At 33.4% G+C, this 23,516-nt stretch overlaps 2 protein-coding genes across 3 annotated transcripts; both read right to left on the bottom strand.

The window, feature by feature from the left end:
• On the bottom strand, window positions 273-5,820 carry LOC18595585. Of its 2 annotated transcripts, XR_001928580.1 has the most exons (5): window positions 4,247-5,820; window positions 2,290-2,694; window positions 2,166-2,194; window positions 1,845-2,050; window positions 273-1,059 (listed from the first exon to the last, which is right to left on the bottom strand). XR_001928580.1 is itself a non-coding variant. In XM_018123929.1 (4 exons), the coding sequence occupies exons 1-4, from the start codon at window positions 4,701-4,703 to the stop codon at window positions 814-816; spliced, it is 1,314 nt and encodes a 437-aa protein (XP_017979418.1). In that variant the 5' UTR covers window positions 4,704-5,604; the 3' UTR covers window positions 273-813. The 2 variants fall into 2 exon arrangements, 1 of the variants encoding a protein (XP_017979418.1); XM_018123929.1 differs by lacking the exon at window positions 2,166-2,194 and having other exon boundaries at window positions 4,247-5,604.
• Window positions 9,495-13,948, bottom strand: LOC18595586 (conserved oligomeric Golgi complex subunit 4). Its single transcript, XM_018123711.1, has 2 exons — window positions 12,172-13,948; window positions 9,495-10,349 (listed from the first exon to the last, which is right to left on the bottom strand). The coding sequence occupies exons 1-2, from the start codon at window positions 13,792-13,794 to the stop codon at window positions 9,720-9,722; spliced, it is 2,253 nt and encodes a 750-aa protein (XP_017979200.1). The 5' UTR covers window positions 13,795-13,948; the 3' UTR covers window positions 9,495-9,719.

The raw sequence follows: 23,516 nt of genomic DNA on the forward strand, positions 1-23,516 counted from the left end.
TTAATTTAATCATTTTAATTATGTTAATTATATAAATAAATTATATCATTCGACATATTTAATAAACATGGTAATCATATCCTGCCCGTTTACTAAATTTATCATTAACACAATTAAATTAATATTATTGTGTTCATATTTACTCATATAACTTTTAATATCTTATGTTTGCTCGACAAAATCAAAACACAAAATACAAAGTCTAATTAGCCATATAACTCTTAATATCGAGATTAAGATACATAAACACAAATTCGAATTGCAAGATATAATTAAGTTTTCCGTCGCAAGGCCACTAATCAAAACGAACCTTGGGTTGATTGAAAGAAATAAACAGTAGGTTAACAAGAGAAGGCCCCCAGAAAATAAAATATTTAGACATTTACTTCTCAGACGATATCCACTACATACAACATATCCTAAATACAACAAGCTAACCACAATTCTGGTTCAATGGACTGCTGCTTCTAGGGAAAATGCTGCAGAAAGGCCTCTACTTTCCATACTCCTTTCCTAGTTTTGAATAAGAAAACCTCGTTAGGATGATAAACACACTGATTGACTTTGAATGTCATTGAGCAGATCAATCAACTTCAAGTAATTTAATCAACAAACTGGAAAATGGCAATCAAGGCCATCAACCTAATCCAAACCATCTGCTATCATATCAGTCAATCAAAAATTATAGAAAGCATGTTTTTATCATCCCAGATGAAAAGTAGTAGCAACACTGAAGTTTTAATGAAAAATAGAGGGGCCTTTCTGCAGCTAACTGTCCATTTAACCAGCCTTGTTAATCATTCCTTACAGCTATCAACAAGGGAAAAGGATGGGCAATGGATCTCTTTGCAATTTCCCATCACATAAATCTAGTTTTTTCATCTTTTCTTCACACCAGAACAACTGCTCTTTACTGATCCTTGCCATTCTGAGAACCCTGGATACAATTTTGATGTCAATGAGGCCAAACAACAAAGGAACATCCTCACATGTTTGTGGCCACGATTTCTTCTTCCACCCTCTTCTTTTTTTACACAATTCCTTTATCTTCATCCCTTTCTGCAGATAGAAATGAAAACATTGTGGAATATCAAGCAATCATCAGAAGTCACAATGAGCATATCCATTTGGGCAGTTTTTTGAACAGTACACAACAGGCCATCCTATCTAGTAAATAGTGAGAGATAAGAGATCACTATCTTTAAGTCAATACTTAACAAAAAAGAGATCACTATCTTTAAGTCAATACATAACAAAAAAACATGAACATCTTCAAAGAGTAGCAAGTGTGATCTAAGAGTAGCCACCAAGAGTTCAACAGTAATATAGCAGGTGACAATAAGTAGAGTGATGTTTGTATCGAACAAGACATGCTTATTGTGCTAAACTTGGACTCCAAATATTGTTGGTTTAAAATAAAGCTTAAATGTAATTGAAACTTTAGTCCTTTCTTATTGGAAACAGAAGGTAGAAAATTAAGACATTCTAGTAGTCTAGCATAATTGGTTAACTTTTGTTTTTTATAGGTTTTCATCACCTCAAGTAATGTAGCTAATAGGCAATAACCAGCCAAATTAAACAACATACTAAAATGTTTTCGAATAGCTTTATGATTTCAAATAAATAGCATTTTATGTATACTCATTAGATTATCAAAGCAAGTCAAGCAAATAAGCTATTAATAATAAAGGGGCAGGAATCCATTTGCAACTCTTATAGAGCAAAACAATCAACAAAACTAGTGAAAAGTGCTGTAATGTGGGCAATCATGCGTATCAAAGAGAATGCCATATAATCAAGTTGTAACCTATAAAGTTTAAAAGGATAGTATAGCCTAAGGTTACCTTCATTAACAAAGATTGAACTTGTTGAAGAGGAGTAGCCATTGGATTCTGGTTTCCAAACAAGTTAAGAACGCTACTATGTTTTTTCTTGTCCATTTTTACAAACAGCTGGAATGTCAGGATTGAGTTCTCAATAATCCTGATGATATCAGGGGCATGGACCAAATAATTTGATTCCTCTTCCACCTTTTCCTTATGATCTGAACCTGAAAAGATTCATGGAAGATATGACCTTTACAGTAAAAGCAAATAGAACCAATCCCAGCAAGTACTTCATTGTTCAGTTAAACAGAAAAAATAAAGATGATTTATTCACAGAACTTGAACGAAGCCTTGTTTCAGTGCGTTAACTGCAAAATAAAACCATTATTAAGCCACAAAAAAAAATTAGTAAAAGAATATCCAAGTTTCCTTATTTTCCCTCCATCAATTCTCTATGATATACCTTGTATGTTTGGAATTTGAAGCAGCTTAGGCAAAATATTCCTAGCACGGGCATAAATTTCAGCTCTGAGACCTTCTTGAAAAGGTTCATTTTCAATGAACCTTTGCAATAAGACCTGGAACTGTTGGAGGTGCTGAGCACTCTGGTTGTAACAGGTGGGATTCTCAGGTTGGCATAAAACTATCTGGCAGAGTTGAGTGTATTGGCAATGAAGTGCCTCCCAAGTTAAGCAAATTTGAGCTACATATGCTGTTTCAAGATCCTGATATGGGTTATTCATTGGCTGCTGTAGGTGCTTAGTTTCTTCATCAGGTTCTTCAATCTTCTTCAATGAAAGGCATCGCAGGGGGGATGCAAGCTTCTTAGATGCAGATTTAGGTGATGGAGTTGAATGATTTCTGAAGCCTGTAAGACAATTGATTATTTGCCTTAAAAATTAAGATTGAATTTTAACAAGGAGACTACAAAACCAACACCAAAGGAAAGGTGACAATGTTTCAAACAACAATACCTCTACCCACCCACCAACAACAAAAAGAAATAATGTTTAAGCCCCAACGATCCTACAGATAGTACTTAGTACTTTACCACCTAAGAGCAAAATTGGGACACCAAGAAAGCTGTTAAGGCAGATTTGTTCAGCAGTGGGCTAGCCTGAATTTCAAAGTTCTCTTATGTCTGAAACCATCATTTGCTCCTTTCTGCCATCATACACTGATAACTTGCCCATTTATGGCAAAAAGCAAAAAAAGGATTTCTGTCCTTTCAAAGAGATGGCACTTCTTAAGAGTTGAAATATTATATTCCAAAGCAGTGGCCCACTTTTCCTTAATATGGAATTATATTATAGCCATGGGCAGAACAAATCACCTTTTAGTTCTGCATATTTGAAATAAGCTTCCCTAGATAAGAACAGAGAAGTTTTACCCTGTCAAACCAAATTCTTTCCAAGAACATTAAATTACTGCGCTTAAAACTTGAAATTATACAGCACAAACTAGTTAAGGGAGAAAATGTCCTTAGATTTATAAAGTCGAGACGTTAAAAGAGTAATCTTTCTATTATAAACAAAAAATGATGCACCCTCTTCTTAAGTGTTTTGACTAAATTATTTGGTTCCCATCAAGTTCAACCAAGACCATGTTGAACAAGCATCAAAACTGCAGAAAACCTCAAACTAGGAGCACTAGGATGGATGCTTGACAGTAAGATGTGAAACATGAAGGTCTAGGAGGGAAAAATAAAAAAATACTGCCAGCAAATGGTATTCATCATTTAATGCATCAACCGGTGCTGTATGATTACTTGGACAGGACAACATCTCACATTTTCCTATCATCAATAAACTTAATGCCTATTGGAAAGGAAAAAAGAGGGAGAACAATAGAAACCTATGTCAGGACAGAAAAAAGACTCCCAACTAAAATCTTGCACCTATCCCTACTCCCAACACTTGAGTGAAGCATCAAAAAGCATACGCATTGAGTTCCAGGAAAACTCTTTTTGATTAAAGGAAATAGAAATCAACAACTCACCAATCAGGTCAAGAAGCCTGATTCTGAGTCCCATCAGGTAGCATTGACTAACACTCAATCTAATTGCGTACCTCAAAAGTTCATTCGGTTCAACATTTGGAACTTTTTTTTCTCAAGTAACTTGAAGGAGACTCAAATCACAAACAGATGAGATATATAAACCCTGAATCACAGCCCCATTTCCCACTAAGACCTTATGTTTTACATTTGGACCTCCTAAATTGCTAATCGTGCAAGGGAAGTGCAAAAGAAAGACACTTCTAACTAAAAATTTCAGAACGCAATCAGGCAACAATATGTCTCCTCAAAATGCAGCTAACAGGTTTCCCCTGTTGAATCCAAAAGCACTAAAAGCTCGCAAAGCAACAGCTACCTCACGGTGTAAAATTTGACAATGCAAGAGAGATGATGAAAACATTTACCAGCTTCCTTGAGCTGCTGTGCAATCATCCGATCAAAGAAAAGCATACGCTCACTGTACTTTTCATAAACAGCATCAAAACCACCCCACCATTGTCTACCTTCTGCTTCCACATCCCTCCACTCACTAGAGCTGGTCTCACCAGCCTCCTCTTCCTCGTCCTCCGGGAACGACTCCTCTTCTTCTTCAGGAATCAACACCATAAAACTGTTTCTTCTTAGTTCCTTCAATCTCCTTTTCACCTCATTTGTTATAAATTCGTCATCATCATCCTCAACTTCAGCTGCAGCGTCAGCTTCGGATGATTTATTTAAATCATTGTCACCAGCAGCAGCACCCTCAGTAGCACCATTCTCATTCGTCAGTTCTTCGGGCTGCGGCACAGGCTTATCCTCCAAATCCTTTTCAGGGTCTGGCTTGTGGGCTTTCCTAAACTTCTTAACTTTCAAGAAATCCATCTGCTGCACTTTTTCTGCTGCCAAATAAGCTTTTCTTTTCTCACCTTAGAAATTAGATTCTTTGATATATTAAATTAGTCTTGTAGATCCCAGAATTAAACCAAGATATTCAGAAAGTAACTTCCAACTAGAGAACAATATTCTTATTCCAGCAAAGGTACCTTCTTTTCTCTCAAAATTTTTGGCTAGACAAATGGCAGATCTCCAAGCAAAATGCCAAGAGAAGAACCAGTAAATTGAGCCCCAAAATCTCCTTCAATGGCGACTGTTAAAATCCAGGCCCTTTGAACCTATTTGAAGCAAGCATATGATGCACAAGAAATCTGAAAGATCTAAGCTTACACAAGAAAAAAAAACCACTGAAGCAGCCCAAGTTTTCAACCGTAGAGGTGCTTTCAAAGCAATGGGTACATAACCAGAAGCTCTAAAACAGAAAAAAGTAGAATCATTTCTCCCTCAAAACCTACTGAAGCAGCACTGCAGCAGAAAGTGAACAAAATCCTTAACAGTGAGGCCATTGAAAGTACATTTCTTTCCAGAGCCTTTCACTTCAAAACTTCAACTAAACCCTTAAAAACTCCCAAGGATTTGTGATCCCATTACCATTTAAGCTTGCCAAAGTAGATTACCCAGCAACCAACCCAAGACTCTTCAAAGATGGCTCTTTCACTAAAACCCCAGCAAGAACATGTACAGTGATCAAAACCCCTCCCAAAAAGGCAAAAACTGCCTCACAAGTTTTTTTATTTCAGCATTTCACTACTTTAAAGAAAAGAAAGCAGATTTCTATAACCGACATTACACTTGTAGAAAAAAGTGTCAAAATGGGAAAAACCCCACAAGGTCTACCAAAACAAAAGATGCTTCAGAAAGCGACCAAATCAACTAGCGTTTTAACTTTTTTAAAAGAATTTTAAACTACCCAAAAGCTCATTTTCCAAAAAAATAAGCAAGACCCAAAAGAAACCTGTTAACAGTTAGACAATTTTTCAAGAATGTGAATGATTCAACCAAAGGTTTCTTCAATGAAAGGTAAGGGGAAACCCTGCCTGGTTGAAGGAAATGAAAGAGAGAAACACTGTCCTTGACTGCTGTGGAGAGAAGAGTGATTTGTTTGGAATAATGAAAGGTCTAATAAATGTCAAGCATCCAAATATGAATTAATTAGTTAATTAATTTAAAAAATTAATGTTGTTTTGGCTTTTTTAAGGAAAACAAAAGATTTTGGCTTATTGAAAAAATCATTTAAAAGTGTGAAAAATTAATAGGAAAAAAGAGAGAGAGAGAGATTGCACGAGACCCAATGGAAACAGTAAGCATCGTACACAGAATATTGTCAGAAGCGAGTAAGAAAAGCACTTACTTCCTCTGTCTCTGCAAACAAAACCAAACCAAACCCCGCCAAATATGGGGTTTTTGATTTGTGCGCTTCTGTTTTTTCACTTTTTCCCCATTTTGCCCTTCCATTTCTGTTTTTTAAAATCTTTTCTTCCTCCTCTGTTACCTTTGGAGCTGGACCCGCACTGCATCTGCATGCACCCCTTTAATTTTTGTTATTTATAAATTAAATAACTCATACTTGATTAAAAGATTTTGTGTTGGCTTAGCGTGCTACCTCGACGGGCTACGCCTACCCCTGCATAGCCCATGGAGTCAGGGGGTATGCCCTAACCTGACCTATGACGACCCTAGTCTACTGTCACGTGCCAAGCCAGGCTCATATTTGTGTGAAAATTTAAACGGGTCGGATATTAAGATTCAGGTAGGAAATTTTAAAACTAGTCCGTTAGCGCGTTGACAGCCTTATTTATCGTATATAATTTGTTCATTTTAGTTGAGTTTGGAATAAATTATTAATCTATTTAAATTTAATAACTGACCATCCTATTAGGAATTTCAACAAGGAAAGTTAGTACAAAATGGATTTCACTGTTTTGAGGATGTAAATGGTACAAGTATCACTTCTAATTTCTCTAAGTCCAAATTTTAACTAAATTTAAAGTTTTATGTTATTTAAGACAAAATGTGGAATCGTCATCCTATTTTTATATCGAAATTGAGTATCGGTTATATAGGTTTTAAGGTTGCAAGTACATTGTACTAAAGATGGCAATGGGTACCTGGTTATAGAATACTTACAAATACTCAACCTGATTATATAAAGTTAAAGTACTCTATAATCTAGTTTGGAACGGGTTTAGACAGTGATTTTACTACTCGTATCGAGTTCGGGTAGAGTTCGAGTATCACCCCTTCGGTACCCGTTATCTCGAAACCGATTACTACTTATAAATATTTTTATTATTATTTTAATAATTAAATTAAAATTTTATAAATTTTATTAACTTTACAATTAATTTTTTTATCTAATCGGGTATTTAAACAAGTTAGGGTAATTATAAGGTAGTGAGAATGTATTAGAATTAAGATTAGGGTAGTAATTTTTAAAATTATTTGAGTAGTTAATTGGATTAGAGTATTTAATTTTTAATAAATTAAGATTCGGGTACCTTGAAATTAATGAACATCTTACTCATTGACATCCCTAATTGCTACATGAAAACTTAGATCAAAGACTTAGGTACCAAGCAAAAAAAAAAGAAAACTAAAGATTCTAGCCCCATCTAAAATAATAGAGCTTTTACTATTTCACTTTGGATTGACGCAATTAGGAATCAAAATCAAAAAGCACATCTCACATTTCCTTAGTATGTCATGCAATTATGAATAAATAGTATCTCATAGTATCATGCATGCATCTAAAATGATATTGTGAGCCGACAATCTTGGATGACTTTATTGACCATTAGAATGAGGCAAAAAAAAAAATAAAATATGTTATTAAACATTAAATAGTTAGCTATACTAATAAAAATAATTGAAAAAAAATCCAAATATACAAATTGGACATGGCATACAAAATTATAAAAATATTCTTAGAGTTGCATGGCATACCAGAAAGCAAAAATGTCCTTTGAATTTGACAGCATATTTGATGATATTCCTAAATATATATGACATAATGAGATCATTACTAGAACTACATGACATAGCATAGATGTTTCTCGAACTACATGACATGGTAAGTATAGACATTTCCTAAACTACATGGCATAGTACAGACATTTCCTAAATTATATGGCATATTTTATGTCATGGCATAAAACTTTGATACCAACATTATTAAAATAGCCTTTAAAAAAAAAACATTATTAAAAATAACCCCATTACCATACAGTCTATATGATATCCTATTCATATGGCATACCATTATTATAGTGGTCCTAACCACAATATGTTTTTTTTTTTTTAATGCCTAACCTTATTACGATGTTATGCAAACTATCTTTTATGTGATAAATGATCATATGAACATATTGTATCCTAGATTTTCATGATATGGTGTGGATGTTGTTACTAGGATGAATATGCTAATGTTATGAATTTTACATTAATAATAGATAAAGTAGATTTTGTGTTAATAAATAATGATCATTTTCTAACTAACACGTATATCTTTCAAATTGAAATCATGAATCTATGACAAATGATATCAAAATAAATCCAAATAAATTTATGTGATATTCTCACGAGAGGTACCGAAATCTCATATAAATAAAAGATAAAGTGAAGTATTCTTCCACGTAACGGGTACGTCTTTTGGATTGAAAAACTAGATTCATAACACAACAAATTAACCCCTTATCAAAGATCATTCCACTTGTATATTTTGAATTAAAGAAACAATTCATAAACTAGTAATTCGAAGGATGAAAGAGATTCTTTGGTGCCCATCCTCCACCCTTACATATACAAATTCTCCATACAAACCCTTTGAGCCTATACACTTAAGCCTTCTCTTCACCAAGCTTTTAGACTTTAATACATTGTGCACCATCTTAGCTCACTGTAGCTTCATCCTGTTTTTTTATTAGATCATCAATTTTATTGAAAAAAAAAGGAAAAGAAGAAAATGTTGGAGGATTAAATATTCTTTATTGTCAAAGGACAAGTTGCAACATGTGCACAATACATTAGCCTTGATAAATATTATTTTAAATTTATTCTTTTTGTTTTCATTACTATTATATATAATATTATTCAATTAAAAGTTATTTGGAAGAAAAGGTGACCCATTAATTGGGGTGAACAATTAAATGATTTGACGGTTTGTCGTACTTAAAGATTAAGTGGATCAATATTTTTAAAAAATCAATCAAAACCAATTAAATATAAAAAAAAATCGAATTGACCAAACATATAATTGATTCAGTCAATTCAATTTTAGATGAAAAGGATCAAAATTTATTTTATTTTTGTAAATTACAATATTAAAATTTATAAACTTTATTCATAATCGTATAATATGAAATAAAATTTAATAATAAAAAAATATATTTTATATAAATTTAAAAATAATATATATAATATTAATTTGATCTTTTAGTTAGTATGGTTCAAAAAGTTTAAAATCAAAAATCGATCAAATAAATCAATTGTATTAAACTCTTTAAATCAATAAACTCAATAAATCAATTAAACCGAACCATTTTACCTAAATTACATTCAATTTGATTATATCATTAATCTAGACCAATTTTGCTTCCATTACCCGTTAGAGACTTAGCTAATCCCCACTTGCAACAAAGAAATACAAAGAAGATCCTGGCTTACCAGATAAATACTAGAATTCCAACAAACGCCATTTCTGTAGACCTGCCAAGAAAAATGCTCAAAGTTCCAAATGACAAGCTCAACAACACAAATCGATGTTCGCTGAGTTTCAAAGATTGGGAAGGTACAAATCAACTCTTGCTAATTCAAATATAATAATAAAACAACTCTTTCAATCGTGTTAAGACAATAACAATATTACATGACAATGAAAGATTGGTACACCATATCGGCAACTTCTTTTAAGGTGATATATACTTTTTAAGTTTCACTTTTATCAATCACAAAAGGCAAAGGATACAAAACACTATTTAAGGGAGATTGTTGGCTACACAGATATGATTACAACTTCAAAGCAGCAATTGCTTCAGGTTTAAAATCAACCCTTAGACTCAAAACTCTCCTAACCTCAGCAGGGGTCAATCTCCAGGTCATAGGTCCAGAGTTCTCACCCCAGAAATCCAGGATCTCTGAAACCTTTTCCAAGTTGAGGATGGTTGCCATTTGAGTCAGACGAGCAAATTTGTCTCTCACAGTCCTCTGCGTCATCCCAGAGAAATGGCTCACCAAAGCTCTTGTATCTCTGTCAAGCTGAAGGCCTCCAAGCTGACTAAACCTTTTCTGCATCATAATCACTTCCAGCCTCTTCACAATGAAGTCGATCACCAAATGAACAAATGAATCATAGTTGTTAGCAGTCATTAGGGATTGAAGCCAAGCCACATTGATTTCAACAGCATGGAGAAGCCTCTGTACCCATGGATCGTTCACCTCATTATCAGCATATTCAGACTCTGATAGTTCATAGCTGATGGTTGCTACACTGTCTAATACAGGACGGATTCGAGGTGTCACAGTTGTGACAAGTTGTTCCATACCAGCATTCAGGGCTTGCTTGAAAGTGTTGCTCAAGTCAGCCAACTCAGACAAACAAGATTTCACCTTTTCCCTCTCAGCTGGTGCAGGAAACACCTGAAGAGAATGAACACTGCATATTTAACACTCGGATAACAGGATATGTACAGCAAACAGGTTACAACACATATGCACCAGCAGGAGAAGCCAAGTCGAGTGTACTAGCAGCAGTAAATACTATTACAGAAATTTACACACTACTATCGCATGAGTGGCCAAGAAAGCCAAGGAAATTATTAAAAGAAGCTTTAGGTTTTAAACAGAAAATGAAAAAGCAAACAGGCATTGTAAAATGAAAATAATTTTTTTTTTTCAAAAAAGGAACAAAGGACAACGAGTTTTAGCAGAGTGCAGTAGTTATTAAGAGTATGAAATACTTATGGGAAAAGAGAGCCAAATTCTTTTATGACAAACCCTGAATTAATCATGAGAAAGTATTACAGTAACCAGACAACCCTTATCATGTTATAGTGATTACTTTTAGTACAATAAAATGAATACAAGTTCTAGCTTAGCTAGAAATAAGACCAATCTGAATACCTCTATTCCCAAATTAAACATAAGGACTGCAGGACTGCAGGACTATCAAATAGGGTTGATCAATCACTTGGATAGTTATTTACGGTAACTTGTTCAATAATTATAGATCCAATGTTGTCTCTTTGTGGGTATTAGGTTGTCTTCTAAGAAAATTTTCTCTAGAAACTAAAAAGGGGAAAAGGGAAAACCCGTGACAGGAGAAAGCAGCACTCAAAGTCCGCTAATGTCATGAGGGACCGCTAAACTGCTTATTGCAGCCGTTCATGCCACTAAGTATGTGATTCAATTTCATAGAGAAATGGTGACTAAAAACAGATGCAGAGGCTGCCACTACTGCGAAATAGGTAATAGCCTGGTTAAAACTATAGATAGTACCTTTGATGATTGAGATATTGAGAATTTCTTCAGACTACCAAACTTGAGAATTGCACTTTGTAGTTGACTGAGATATTTCAAAAATGTGTTCCAGAGTTGAGTAATAGAATTGAAATCTTAATTAGTTTTCTCCAATAGTGTTTAGAAACCTTCTATATTTCACACCACTCAATGGCAGGTACCATGCCTCAAAGCCTTTGAGGTATAACAATCTCAAATTAAATTCCTAAACGCAACTGAGAACTTCATGGGAGGAGGACCATCAATATAAACTATAAATGGCAATAAACTGTACCAGGATACCAGCCTGCTTATGCAAAAAATCTGGCATCTTCCACTGATTCCAGAGACTTAGGAATCCATAATTTTGTTGGTATCGCTGAGGTAGTTTTGCTCCAGGATCATTCTATAAAGAGTGTTTGAATGGTCTAACCTAGGGCTTGGCCCTGATGGTTCACCCAACCCACTTTGGCGGAGAACTTCCTGCAGGGGCTGGAATTCTAGGCCCAGCTCCTGCGTATCCCCAGATGTTAGCCTAGCACTTAACATAGCAAACTCCCTATGCCTTCAGGTCATTTTCTCAAAACATCAGCCAGTTCCTACAATGACGACAAAATCCCTCTATTTGCTGCTAAGTGATGTAAATCTTAATTCATCAAAAGAGGGGATAATAATGATCCTCTATGAATTTTATTTTAACAGTTATTTTTCTCTTTCTTCTCCCTGTCTGAGTGTCTAAGAACCTTGTCTCTTGATCTGAGCCTTCTTAAACCGTAATGCTTCTATGCATTATGGAGAATAATCAATGTTGCACAACGCCTAAACTGGAAAGAAATGAGCTATTTACTTAAAAAAAATGTAAACAACAATCTAGGAAATTCCCTAATATGCAACAGGGTATAAAAATATAAGCATTTTGATGCATGAGCAAATAACATGAACAAAAAGCAACTAAACCACTGACCTCAGCACACTGCTCTTCAATTTCATGTTTTAGTTTCAGAACATACTCACTGCTCAGATCAATATTATTCAGGGCCGTAGCTATCTCGGTCCCAGTCTTTTGAACGCCAACACCACCTAAGAACAACTTTGCCCCTAGATTTGGTTCTCTTATTTTCTGTTGCAAAGCTTCATAGTATTCATTATTCAGTAAACTACTAGCACCACTCAGTACTGCAACCACAGAGCTAATACTTGAAGTAGAAATTGCCCTTCGCAAGCAGCTTTGCAAAACATAAAACACATCATCCACCATTGAAGTAGTAAGGCTATCAGGTACATGCTCATCTATCCGTATCGCTTTCCTCACATTTTCCACCATAAAGAATCCCTCTAAAATCACATAAAATCCAGTAACATCTTGAGCAACTTTGCTAAAGCTTCCTGTCCTAAAAGCTTTTGTGGCCCGTGGGACTAAATCTGGATCCACAGTAGTCATCCCCTTGATCTTCGAAACCATATATTCTGTGTAATCTTCACCAAGTTGCATCAACGACAATATTTCTTCTAAATACAACTCAATCTCTCTGGGATTGGGTCCTTCCGGTGCTCCAACAGCTAACAAATTATTATTCTGAGCATTGATCTCAGAGGACAACTTAGCCAATTTTCTATATTCCATATATTTTTTCAAGATCAAAGAACCCCTTGAATCACATTCCTCTTGTAACTCAAAAATACCATACACCACTCCATCTTCTCCACAAAGACTCCTTAAAATCTCATCATTTTCCTCAACAGCCAACACGATATCTTTAAAAAAGTTAGTCAAACACCCAACAAAATTGACCTGATTATTCTGATCCTGTCCATGACTTTGTTCCATCAACTCAACCAAATGCTCATACTCTAACCTAGATCTCATCCCAATCACTTTCTTCAAATACCCAACATAAACTTGCAACCCTTCTTCCTCAAGCCCCAACGGCGAATAAAGCTTAATAAATCTCAAAATTGTAGGATGATCCCTCTGATCCACGGCTGCCATCAATTTTTTCTTTACGATCCCTTCCAGTTGCTTCTTTGACGCTAACAACTGTTCCCTTTGGTCCGATCCGGAATCCTTAAACTTATTATCAATCTCCAAAAATGTCCTCACATACTCGGTGGCTGACTCGTAATCTTCAGCGTCGAAAGCGCTTTTCACGCCGTCGATGCAATTTCCTCTCTCTACAATGGCGTCGATGCGGAGGAGCGTGGAGTTTACGCGTGACTGAGCGAGGTCGAGCTCCCGGACCTTGCTGCTGACTTGGTCGGCGAGGTCACAGGAGGCGGTGATGTTGGAGAGCATGTGGTCGGATTCGGCCTTGACAATGTCGAGAACGTCGGCGGATCTTTGGAGGTTGTTGAGGATCTTGTCGAGGTCAGAGCGTTGGGAGAGGAGGGTGTCGAGGTCGACATCGAGGGCTCGTAGGTAAGCGATGCACTCGTGGAGGAGACGCGTCATGGCTCCGACGTCGGTAAGGGAGCGGACATGGTTGAGGGCCTCGGGAGTCCCGAATTTGATGGAGGATGTGGAGGTGTCGTCGTGCTGCTCCGTTGATTCGGGGGTTTTCGGGACGGAGCCGTTCGGGGTTGACGGCATTTCCTTCCTTAAAAAAGACAATTGCAAGCAAACGGAGATTCAGATTCAGATTCAGATTTGAGGTTTCAGTGGTTTTACAGATTTTTCACGGCCAGAGAGAGCGACTCGAAGAGAGGCAGACCTATGCAGTACCCACCCCCTGCCAAAATTAAAATGTAAATAAATTTGTTTTAATATTTTTATACATTATTTATTCTCTCATTCTATTCTATTAATATTGAATATAACAATTTTATGTTTTATATTTAGTCTTCACTTGGCCTAATTTATTAATAATTTTATTCAATTACAGATCAAATTTTTTCAAAAAAAAAAAAACTAAATTAGATTTTTCTATACTCACATTTTACCTTTCGATAACACAAAAAGTTATGAGAACAACTATTTTTTTTCAAATTCATCTTTTTGTTTGGTTTAATTTTTTTTCTATTTTTTTCCTTTATTTAGATTGCTACCTATGGAGGATGGGGTAAATTCTTTTCTCTTTATTTAATTTATTTTATTACTTTTACTTAGTGTAAAATTATTTTATTTTATTGATATCTTTCACAATAAAATTTATAATTTTATGTAGTAAAATTGAGTCTTTATGTTTTGTCTTTTATTTATTAAAAATTAAAATATTATCAAATAATTTTTCACTTCTTACAAATTTTATGTACTAAAATTTTCAAATACTGTTTTAAGTTTTCAGCTCTACTTAACAACATTTAAGTTAAGGATAACAAATCTAAAGAGAAGATGAAACAAATAAGTCACTTAATTTAATTGAGCAAATCTCATGTGAAAGATAGCCCAACTTCCCTTAGAAAAACTTAAGCAATAAAAGAGACACTAGGTTTGAACTAAGGACCAAATGAAATTACGTGAAATGATAAAGGATGTAAAACCTGACCTTATAAAATACTTGTCATGGCATGCATGTGATGGATAAAATATTTGCATGCTAGAAGAGTCTCGAAAAAATTTACAAAAATCGGTATTGTACCTAGAGGTACAACAAAGTTGATTTAAGCCTCGAACTAGATCAAATAGAGATTTTAAGGTGAAATTGAAAATTTAAAAGCCCCAGAATGATTTAATATGATGATTAGGAGTTTGAGGATCAATTTGGAGTCAAATTGAAAATTTCACTATCTAGGGGTAAAATGGTAATTTTACCACTTGAGGACAAAAACGGGAAAGTTTTCAAAGATTTTGATCACATTTGACTTATTGGAGTATGATTTGAGGTTGAGAAGTGAAAAATTATAATCTCAACATTTTTCAAAGCATAGGGGTAAAATGGTAATTTTACCAATATAGGGGTAAAATTGTAATTTTCCACCACCAGGACACTTGTCCAGCACATGGTCTTCCCTTATCCTTATTTTGACCTTTGACTAATCATGTGGTGGAGATTGGAAGCATAGTTATTAAAGTATAAAAAGAAAAATGGACTAATAAACATGTGACATGTGTTAAGCAAGGATATTTTATTACTTTCTATAAAAATCAACTTATAAACCCCTCATTTCTCTCCAAATATTCGGCCACACCAAGAACAAAGGGAAAAAGGAAGAGAACAAACCCTAGGTGGGGAATTTGAAAAGAAAAAGTGTGGAAAATCAAGGAAAATAAGTGAAAAAGGTAAGATTTTTCAATTTAAACTTGAAATCTATTTTCCTTAAGCATTTTCCCTTATTTTTCATGATTAAATTACATATTTTCATGATGAATTCATGGCTGGTCAAAATGGGTATGGAGAGAGAAAGATGTTGGATTGATTTGATTTTAAGTTATGTTAGTGTTTTTAGTTAGTTTAGCATATTTGAAGCAAAACAATAAGAAAAGAATCCATTTTCCCCATGAATCTTCATTGGCCAAATCTTCCTTGATATGTGTGGGAGATGGATTGTTATTATTTCAAGAGAAATGGCTTAGAAAATGATGAATAATGGTGAGAAAATTAAGTAGAAAAAATCACGGTGTTAGTGCACTGTAATGGCCGAATTTTTCCATGAAGAAATGGGAAGGTTTTGATGCTGAAATTGGTGTTATTTGAATAATGTTTGGTGAATTGAGGTATTAGAAAAGAAATGGAGTAATTTGGGATTAAATTGGACGCGTTAGTAATTTAATCGGGTGATAAGATGAATTAGGCCAATACTGGGGATTAGATGATTATCAGTGCATTTTGCATTCCATATCATGCATTAGTAGTCTAAATTAGTTTAATTTCGATTTAGTACCAATGAAGTAAGTTTCTTGATTTTGTACTGTGTCAAGGTGGTGAGTCCTCCGATAAAGGTAAGGGAATTACACCCTAGGACCAGTAGTCTAAGTATTTCGAGAATCTGCACTCTAGACATTGTGAGTAAACTTACTGTCATTTTAATTATCGAGGGTGACTTTTAGATGATTTCATGAATTCTATGGAAAAATGGATTTAAAAAAGTAAATTTTCATGTTTTATGAATAAATGTGTTTCAATGAAATTAATTTATAAATTGTTTTGAAATTAATAATGATTTTGAAAAATAGAGTACATAGAGATTGCTATTTGTTGCAATGTGATTGTTTACATTGATTAGCTTATGATAAATTGAGCATGATTGGCTGGTTGACAATTGTATTGAAATACGGATTGGTTGTTTGTCTTGAAAGGCAGTGAATTACAATAATTGTCATATCATGTTATTGAGTTTTATTGATTGGTGGGATAATTATTAGCTTACTGCAGTAGGCGAGTTTCGTGGACCAGCCTATGAGAGGGGTACGGTAACCCCGTTTATATCTGCTCACCTCGGTTGTAAAGGCGCGTAGGGTAGCTCCTAAGGTGATATTTGAGTTCACTTCACGCCGAACCACCACGTGATGGTGAACTTAGCCAACTCCAAGGAATGACTCTGCTTTTTGAACTAAAAAAATACGTTTTTGTGTATACAAAATTTTTAACAACCTTGGCGGTCTCGGTAGGATGCCTCGGCCAAGGTGTCCCCGAGAATGGATTTATGGCACAAGCTTAGTTTTTATGAGATTCATAAGCCTCTTTACATATTTTGAATGAAATGTGTTCTAATGCTGTGACCCAGTTTATGATGATTTATTTTATTATCTTTATGTACTCAACTCTAGATGTTTATGATGATGTCTGTTTACTCACTGGGATTTTATAATCTCACCACCCCCTTTCCATCCATTTCAGGCTCAGAATAGACTATAGATAACTGATCCCATCGAGGACTACCGTTGGGTTTGCATTCTTCAAACTGTAGGTTTATAGTCCTCTTTACTTTTGTTTATTTGGAGGCCCACTTGTTATTGTAAATTAAATTTCATACTCTAGATATCTATACTACTGTATGTAGGAATTTATTTTGCTTTGACGCTGTAAAAATTGTTTACGCAGTGTTTTAAAAATATTGTTTTATAAGAAAATAGAATATTTTACTTAATATTTCTTTTATTTTCTTATTATATCCAAATAATCGTAATTTCATTTTAAATGAAGATTTTGGACTTTAAAACTCATTTTTTATTATGAATTATGTGTTTTGTACTCGTCTACAATTTAGCCGATTTTGAACTTTTTGGGGAAAAAATGACTAATATACCCTTGTGAGATGGAAATTATTATTTTATTTGTTTTGAGTTGGAAACAGCTTAAAATCTTTTAGAACATGATTTTCGACAACGGTTACTCACGGGGGAAATGAGATACTGATATTAAGCCTTGCGGGATCTTGGTCAGCATTCCGGGTAATGAATGTTTATCGGGATATCGCGACGGTTGTCATGGGCTCGAGGAGAGTACCGGATCGTGACAAAGGAAGTCATTTGAATCGGATCTAATGGCTAGAAATTTGCTTTTAAGTTGTTTACCCAATGTAGAGGTTCTTTTAATAAAGAAAAGGAATTGTTGCAACAAGCGTAAATTGAGATACATTAGAGGCGGTAGAGAAGAAGATTGGAATAGTCATTGAGTATTAAGTGCTTTGTGGTTGGAGATGAGGGGTACAAGTTAGGTAAGAGGTAGAAAAAGTGTGATGGTAAAGCACGATGGAAAATAAGATCAAAAAGAGTTGAGCAGAGAAGTGAGAGGGAGGGTATTTGCGAAGAGTTTAAGAAGATAAATTTAGAGAGGAATTTGGTGAATTTCTATGTCCCCTTTAAATTGTCAAGCTCTTATACATATATCAAGTAAGAAAGGTTTCCAAAGAGTAGTTGAGCAGAAAGTGGTTATTGGATATCATCACTTTTAGGTAGATACACGTTCTTTATGAAAGAATATGTTCATGATGGGAAAAACACATTTACTTTGGGGATAGCATGTTATCTCACTACTAACACGTTTAGTTCGTGGAATATAATGGAATGGAATAAAATAGGTATCCTGTGAGAATAGAGTAAGGTAGAAATAGAATGGAAATGTTATCATATAGTTTTGTTGACCTAATGAAATAAGGTAAGAATTACTATTATGACTTATTGTAATGTTTGGTTAGTAAAAATAATTTTGAAATAACAAAAGAATAAAAGATAAAAAAGCTTGAATTAGCTTATTCCCTTTTTTTCACATATACTAGAATTGACCCCGTGTGTTGCACTCGTGCTAAATAGAAAAGCTTGAATGAATTGTTGATATAAATATGTAGAAAGAAAAGTTGTTGGTTGTTTGAGTACAAACTGTAACAACATTTGATAGTTGTTTATATTTTCATACATTCATTTATATACACAAAAGTTGTTGTATATTGCATACTTGTTTATATTTTCATACATTCATTCTCACCCACTTTACAAAAAATTAATGGCTATGAACAAAATTAAGATTATGATATGTTGTCGTGTTTTTGCACATCTCTATCATGGTAAAGGTAATAGTTATATACAAAAGTTATCATCACAGTGTTCAATTCGTCAAGCTACCTGTACACAAAAAATATAAAATAGTGTGGGTGATAACTGTTAGTAAAATTTCAGCATTTGTTGGTATCAAGGAGTGGGAAAGAACTCTTTAGTGGGTCTTTTCTTTGATGGCTGGTTGGTTTTGGATGATCTTCTACATGGGATGAATAAGATTTTTTTAATAGTTGGATAAATATAAAAGAAGCAATAAAATGTTAAACTATCAACGTAATTAAAGAGTAATGTAAAAAGAGTAGTGATTATATAATCATAAAAAAATGTTGGGTTAGTAGTGTGAATTATCCCATCTATTCTTGTGATGATTATTATTAGTCTATGAACATGATTATAATGAGAGATTTAAAAAAAAAAACAAATATTTGTGCATGTAGCAAGATTTTGTTGGGATTTCATGTGAAGAGCAAAACCATTTTTAATGACAAACACACCCAAAAGAAAGTTAAGGAATAAAACAATACTCAAAATTTAAAGAATTCATAAAGGCAAATGTAGAGTTGATATTCATGAATCACTCTCCAGATTAACAGCTGTGATGTGAATAATGGACTAGAAATGGAAGGTGTTGTTTAAATTTTCTACCCACGCAAATATATGTATCGAAAAGATAATATAATGGTAAACAGAGTGTCGATCCCACATAAAATCGATCTAGAATTTTATCAAGTACTAAAATTAAAACAAGTTTGTTTTATCCAAACAATAAAAAATAAATAACTAATTAAACTAAAAATTAATTAACAAAAACTAAACTAATTAACAATAATTAAAATCAAAGAAAAAATATAATTGAATAAAAATAAAATCAAACAAACCTAGGATTATAATATCCCTCACACCTAATCTAGATCTTATCTCCTTTCCTTAACTTATTCCAATGGATTGAGTTGCTTGCCTAGAGTCTTCAATTATTTATAAGGCTCTCTTGAAACTCTTATAAAAATATCTACTTTATTCAAAATACTATATTCCTATGTGAATTGAAATTAAAACAGATTTATTACCTTCAAGCTCTAATATGGCTACATACGGTATATAAGTATATTCCTATCCTATACACTAATCAATTTATTCATCCAAGTAAACAAATATGATACTATTCCAATTTTAGTCTACGCTAACTCTCTTTCCCAAGTTATGTTTATATTTATAACTCAATTTAATTGGTGATCAGACAATTAAAAAAATTAAGAATAAATTGAAATAAATAGCTCAATTCCATTGAAAATAAGCAAGAAAGAGATTAAAAATTTAGATTCCATGTAAATTCAATTGCAATCCTAGAAAAAGAAATTTAGTTACTCATAATTGCAATAATAAATAAAAACATATGAAGTTTAGCCATCAAGAGTAACAAGAATAATAAAAGCTAAGAAAGAAAAAAATAAACAAATTTAGGCAACCTTGATCTTTATTCTTCAGCCTCAACTTATAACTTCTTGAATCTCTTTTAGGATTTTCTTATTACAACTAACTTCTCCTCAAGTTATCTATTTATACTCAAAACTTAACCTAATTTTCTTTAAACTAAACTATTTCAACTTAATGACTCTTAATATAGGCTTAGAATAAATGTAGAGCCCATAAGACTTAAATCAGCCCGCAGCCTTTTCTTTCCCATAGTAATTTTTTCAAAATTTTCTCTTTGATGTCGTGGCACACCCCATCTAAGCTACGGTGCTCACTTGACTTCATGCTTTCTCTTATTGACTACTACACTCCATCAAATTCCAATGCGATTTTCTCTATCTTCAAGGCTGAACTAGGTAAAGTGATCTTCATAAAAGTTGTAGCTGTGTCTCTTAACTTTCCAATGGTCTAAGAATTGCAACATTTGGACATCTGGAGTGGATGTTATGCTCACAATACAACAACATATACCAACAAGGCCTAGGCTCCTCAAACACCTTTCTTCACCATATTGAGCCTTATTCTTTTAGAGTTTTACAAAAATATACAGACTAATAAATAATAACTAAAATAAGACAAATAAATATAAAATTAGCATAAAATAAAATAACATAATAAAAATAAACTGATTAGAAAAATAACTTAAAATAATTAAATCTGAACTTAAACTCAAGAATTTGGCCAACTTTTAAGAACAAATCGAGATAAAAATAATTCTATAAAATAGAATTATCAGAAGGCTAAATCAATTACACTTGGTTTTGTATTTCTTGGTGGGTGATTCTTCTTCTTTATTGCTATTGGGTTGTTTCTCCGGTGTGGATTCTAGGAAAAACTCTCTAGCGACCTGGCTGTTAATTGGTGATGGCACAGTTGTTGTTTTGATCTTGAGGCACCAATAGAACTTAAAGTGCGCCACTCTTGATTTCCCAGTTCATGACGGTTAAATATTTTGTAGTTGTTAATCCCTTTTTTAATTACTCTAGTGGTTAAGCCTATAGTGAAAATCCTTTTTTTCTTAATCAATGATTTTAGAGGTTCACGTAGCATCATGTAGGTTATAGTTTGCAGTGCAGTAAGTTTTGTAGTTGTTGCACCAACCAACTCTTCTATTAGCTTACAAAAAACCACCAACTCCATTTGTGTAATCTCATCCTCCATAATAAGTTGTATGTAGTATATAAAATTAGAAAGGTATAATACATGGTTTTTTGTTAAATATTAGAAAGTGGATATAACTATTTGATAATGGAAGTATACAATAGAAACATTATGAATAAGTAGTTGATGATTCTTAACCAAGTTTGTGTAAGTATTTACAATTAAAACATAATGTAGATATGAATGGGCTATTCTATGATACAGTTCTCGAGCAAGGTATGAATTTATCATATCATAGAAATAATAAAAATAAATGGTTATTGATTTGCTTACGTTGGTAGTGGTATTTTCTCTTCATATTGTGTACACCAATATTTCCCAGCATAAAATGATAAGGACCATCCACATTCATTATAAGAGTTATAATATCGTCCATCAGAGCAATCAATCTCAGCAATTGTTGCTCTGATTTTGTATTTAGTGTATTGCATTTTATTTTAGTTGTTAGTATATTTTAATTAGTAGTTAAGTTTGTAATATTGTGAGGTACTTTTTTGTTACTTGTATTTTTGTTAAGTTAGCAGCATTGATATTTGCTATGGTTGATTTTTTGATTTCATTGGCCTTTGTTGATATCTAATGGTGTAGCATTTACATATTAATGATCTAAATATTGAATGGTTCTTTTTCATACTTGTTTGTTAGGTCAACATTACGTAATGGTCTATTTGTCTAATGTAAAACACTTTAGATATAAATATTACCTTTCTTTGTGTAATGCAATTTCTAGTATGTTTAGATTGACATATATTTTTGTGACTGAGCAAGAAGCAAGGTAAAAGGTATCTACATAAAGAGCTCAAAATTAGGAAAATTTGATTGATATGGATTAATTTAATTGATAGTATATATAATATTCTTACTCATGTATTTCTTAACCATTGTTGTAGCCAAGATAACAATTGGATTGATTGCATCAATAAAAAGTTAGTCCTGATTGATTGTTTTAGCTTTATCCCTATATAGAGCAACTTTCAAATTGTTGCCACTGTAAATGAAATTTACCATTGATAATACATGATGTAATTTTGAGTTATTTGATGAGTTGAAAGCATGTTTGCCTTATTTTATACGTTATATCTTGAATATACAAGTCACATTTCTTGACATCATTTGCTTGATTCTGCAAACGAACTTTTTTATTGGTGGTCATTGATTTAAAGCTCTAATAAAGTCCGTAAGGAAGATAAGTAAATAAAAAAAAAGAAATATGAGTAATGGTTGAGGTTATCAAATTAGAAATAAGAGTGTGCGTTGGTAGTAAAAAAAGAATTAAAGATTGGCACATGAGTTATTAATGTAGAATATCAAGTTACCCGTCAAAACTGTGTTATTGCGGATTTGGGTACTCAGTTAATCAATGGAGGCAAAACTAAAAAAGTATGCAAAATATGGATTTAAATCTTCTTGGGTTGGATGGATGATAGTTTTTTTGGTAAATATTCCCATGATATTTGAAGGAATGAAATTGAAAGATGTTTTCTTGTCATTGATCTGTAACCTCCTAATTTGATAAAGGCATCCTTTTTTGAGTTGAAGTCCAAACATTGGTGCATTTGAAAACCTTATATGTAAACCATAATGTTGATTGATTGATTGTGGCATTGATAATGTCTATTTTAGAGCCAGATTCTACTACAGGCAGAATTTGCCTAATGTCACCCTTTAATAAAATGGTTTTCCCTCTCAAAGGTTTCCCAATGGCTTCATTATAATTATGATTGAGTATGTCTCTTAAAGTTTTGTCTAAAACTTTGAAACAATGTCTATATACCATAAGTGCCTCATCCCAAACTATTAACTACACGCATCAATTAATCTTCCTAGTTTTGTTCCCTTTTTAATCAGATATGTAGAGGATTCATTGATGCCAAGAGATATTTTAAATCTTGGGTGGGTAGTTTTGCCTCCTAGTAATAATAAAAAAGCAATTCTAGAAGAGTTATAACTAAAACTATTTTTTCCATTGATTTTATGGTTGATATGATTGTATTCCATAGATAAATTTTTCCGATGCCTCCATGTCCATATACAAAGATCATTTGTCCTTTATTATTATCTACTGACTTTTTAACAGATTGATAGATTTATTTTTGTTCAAGATTCAAGTTTGCAATAATTCCAAGTGTAATCGTTGTAGATCAAATAAGTTGTAACTCATTTCTTCATGTATAAGTTTATCTTAGTCATGAATGAGACTTCCTTGGCTTGGCAAAAGCAGTCTAGGTTCAGATAAAGAACTA

Source organism: Theobroma cacao, chromosome 6 (genome assembly GCF_000208745.1).
Source record: "Theobroma cacao cultivar B97-61/B2 chromosome 6, Criollo_cocoa_genome_V2, whole genome shotgun sequence".
NCBI lineage: Eukaryota > Viridiplantae > Streptophyta > Magnoliopsida > Malvales > Malvaceae > Theobroma > Theobroma cacao.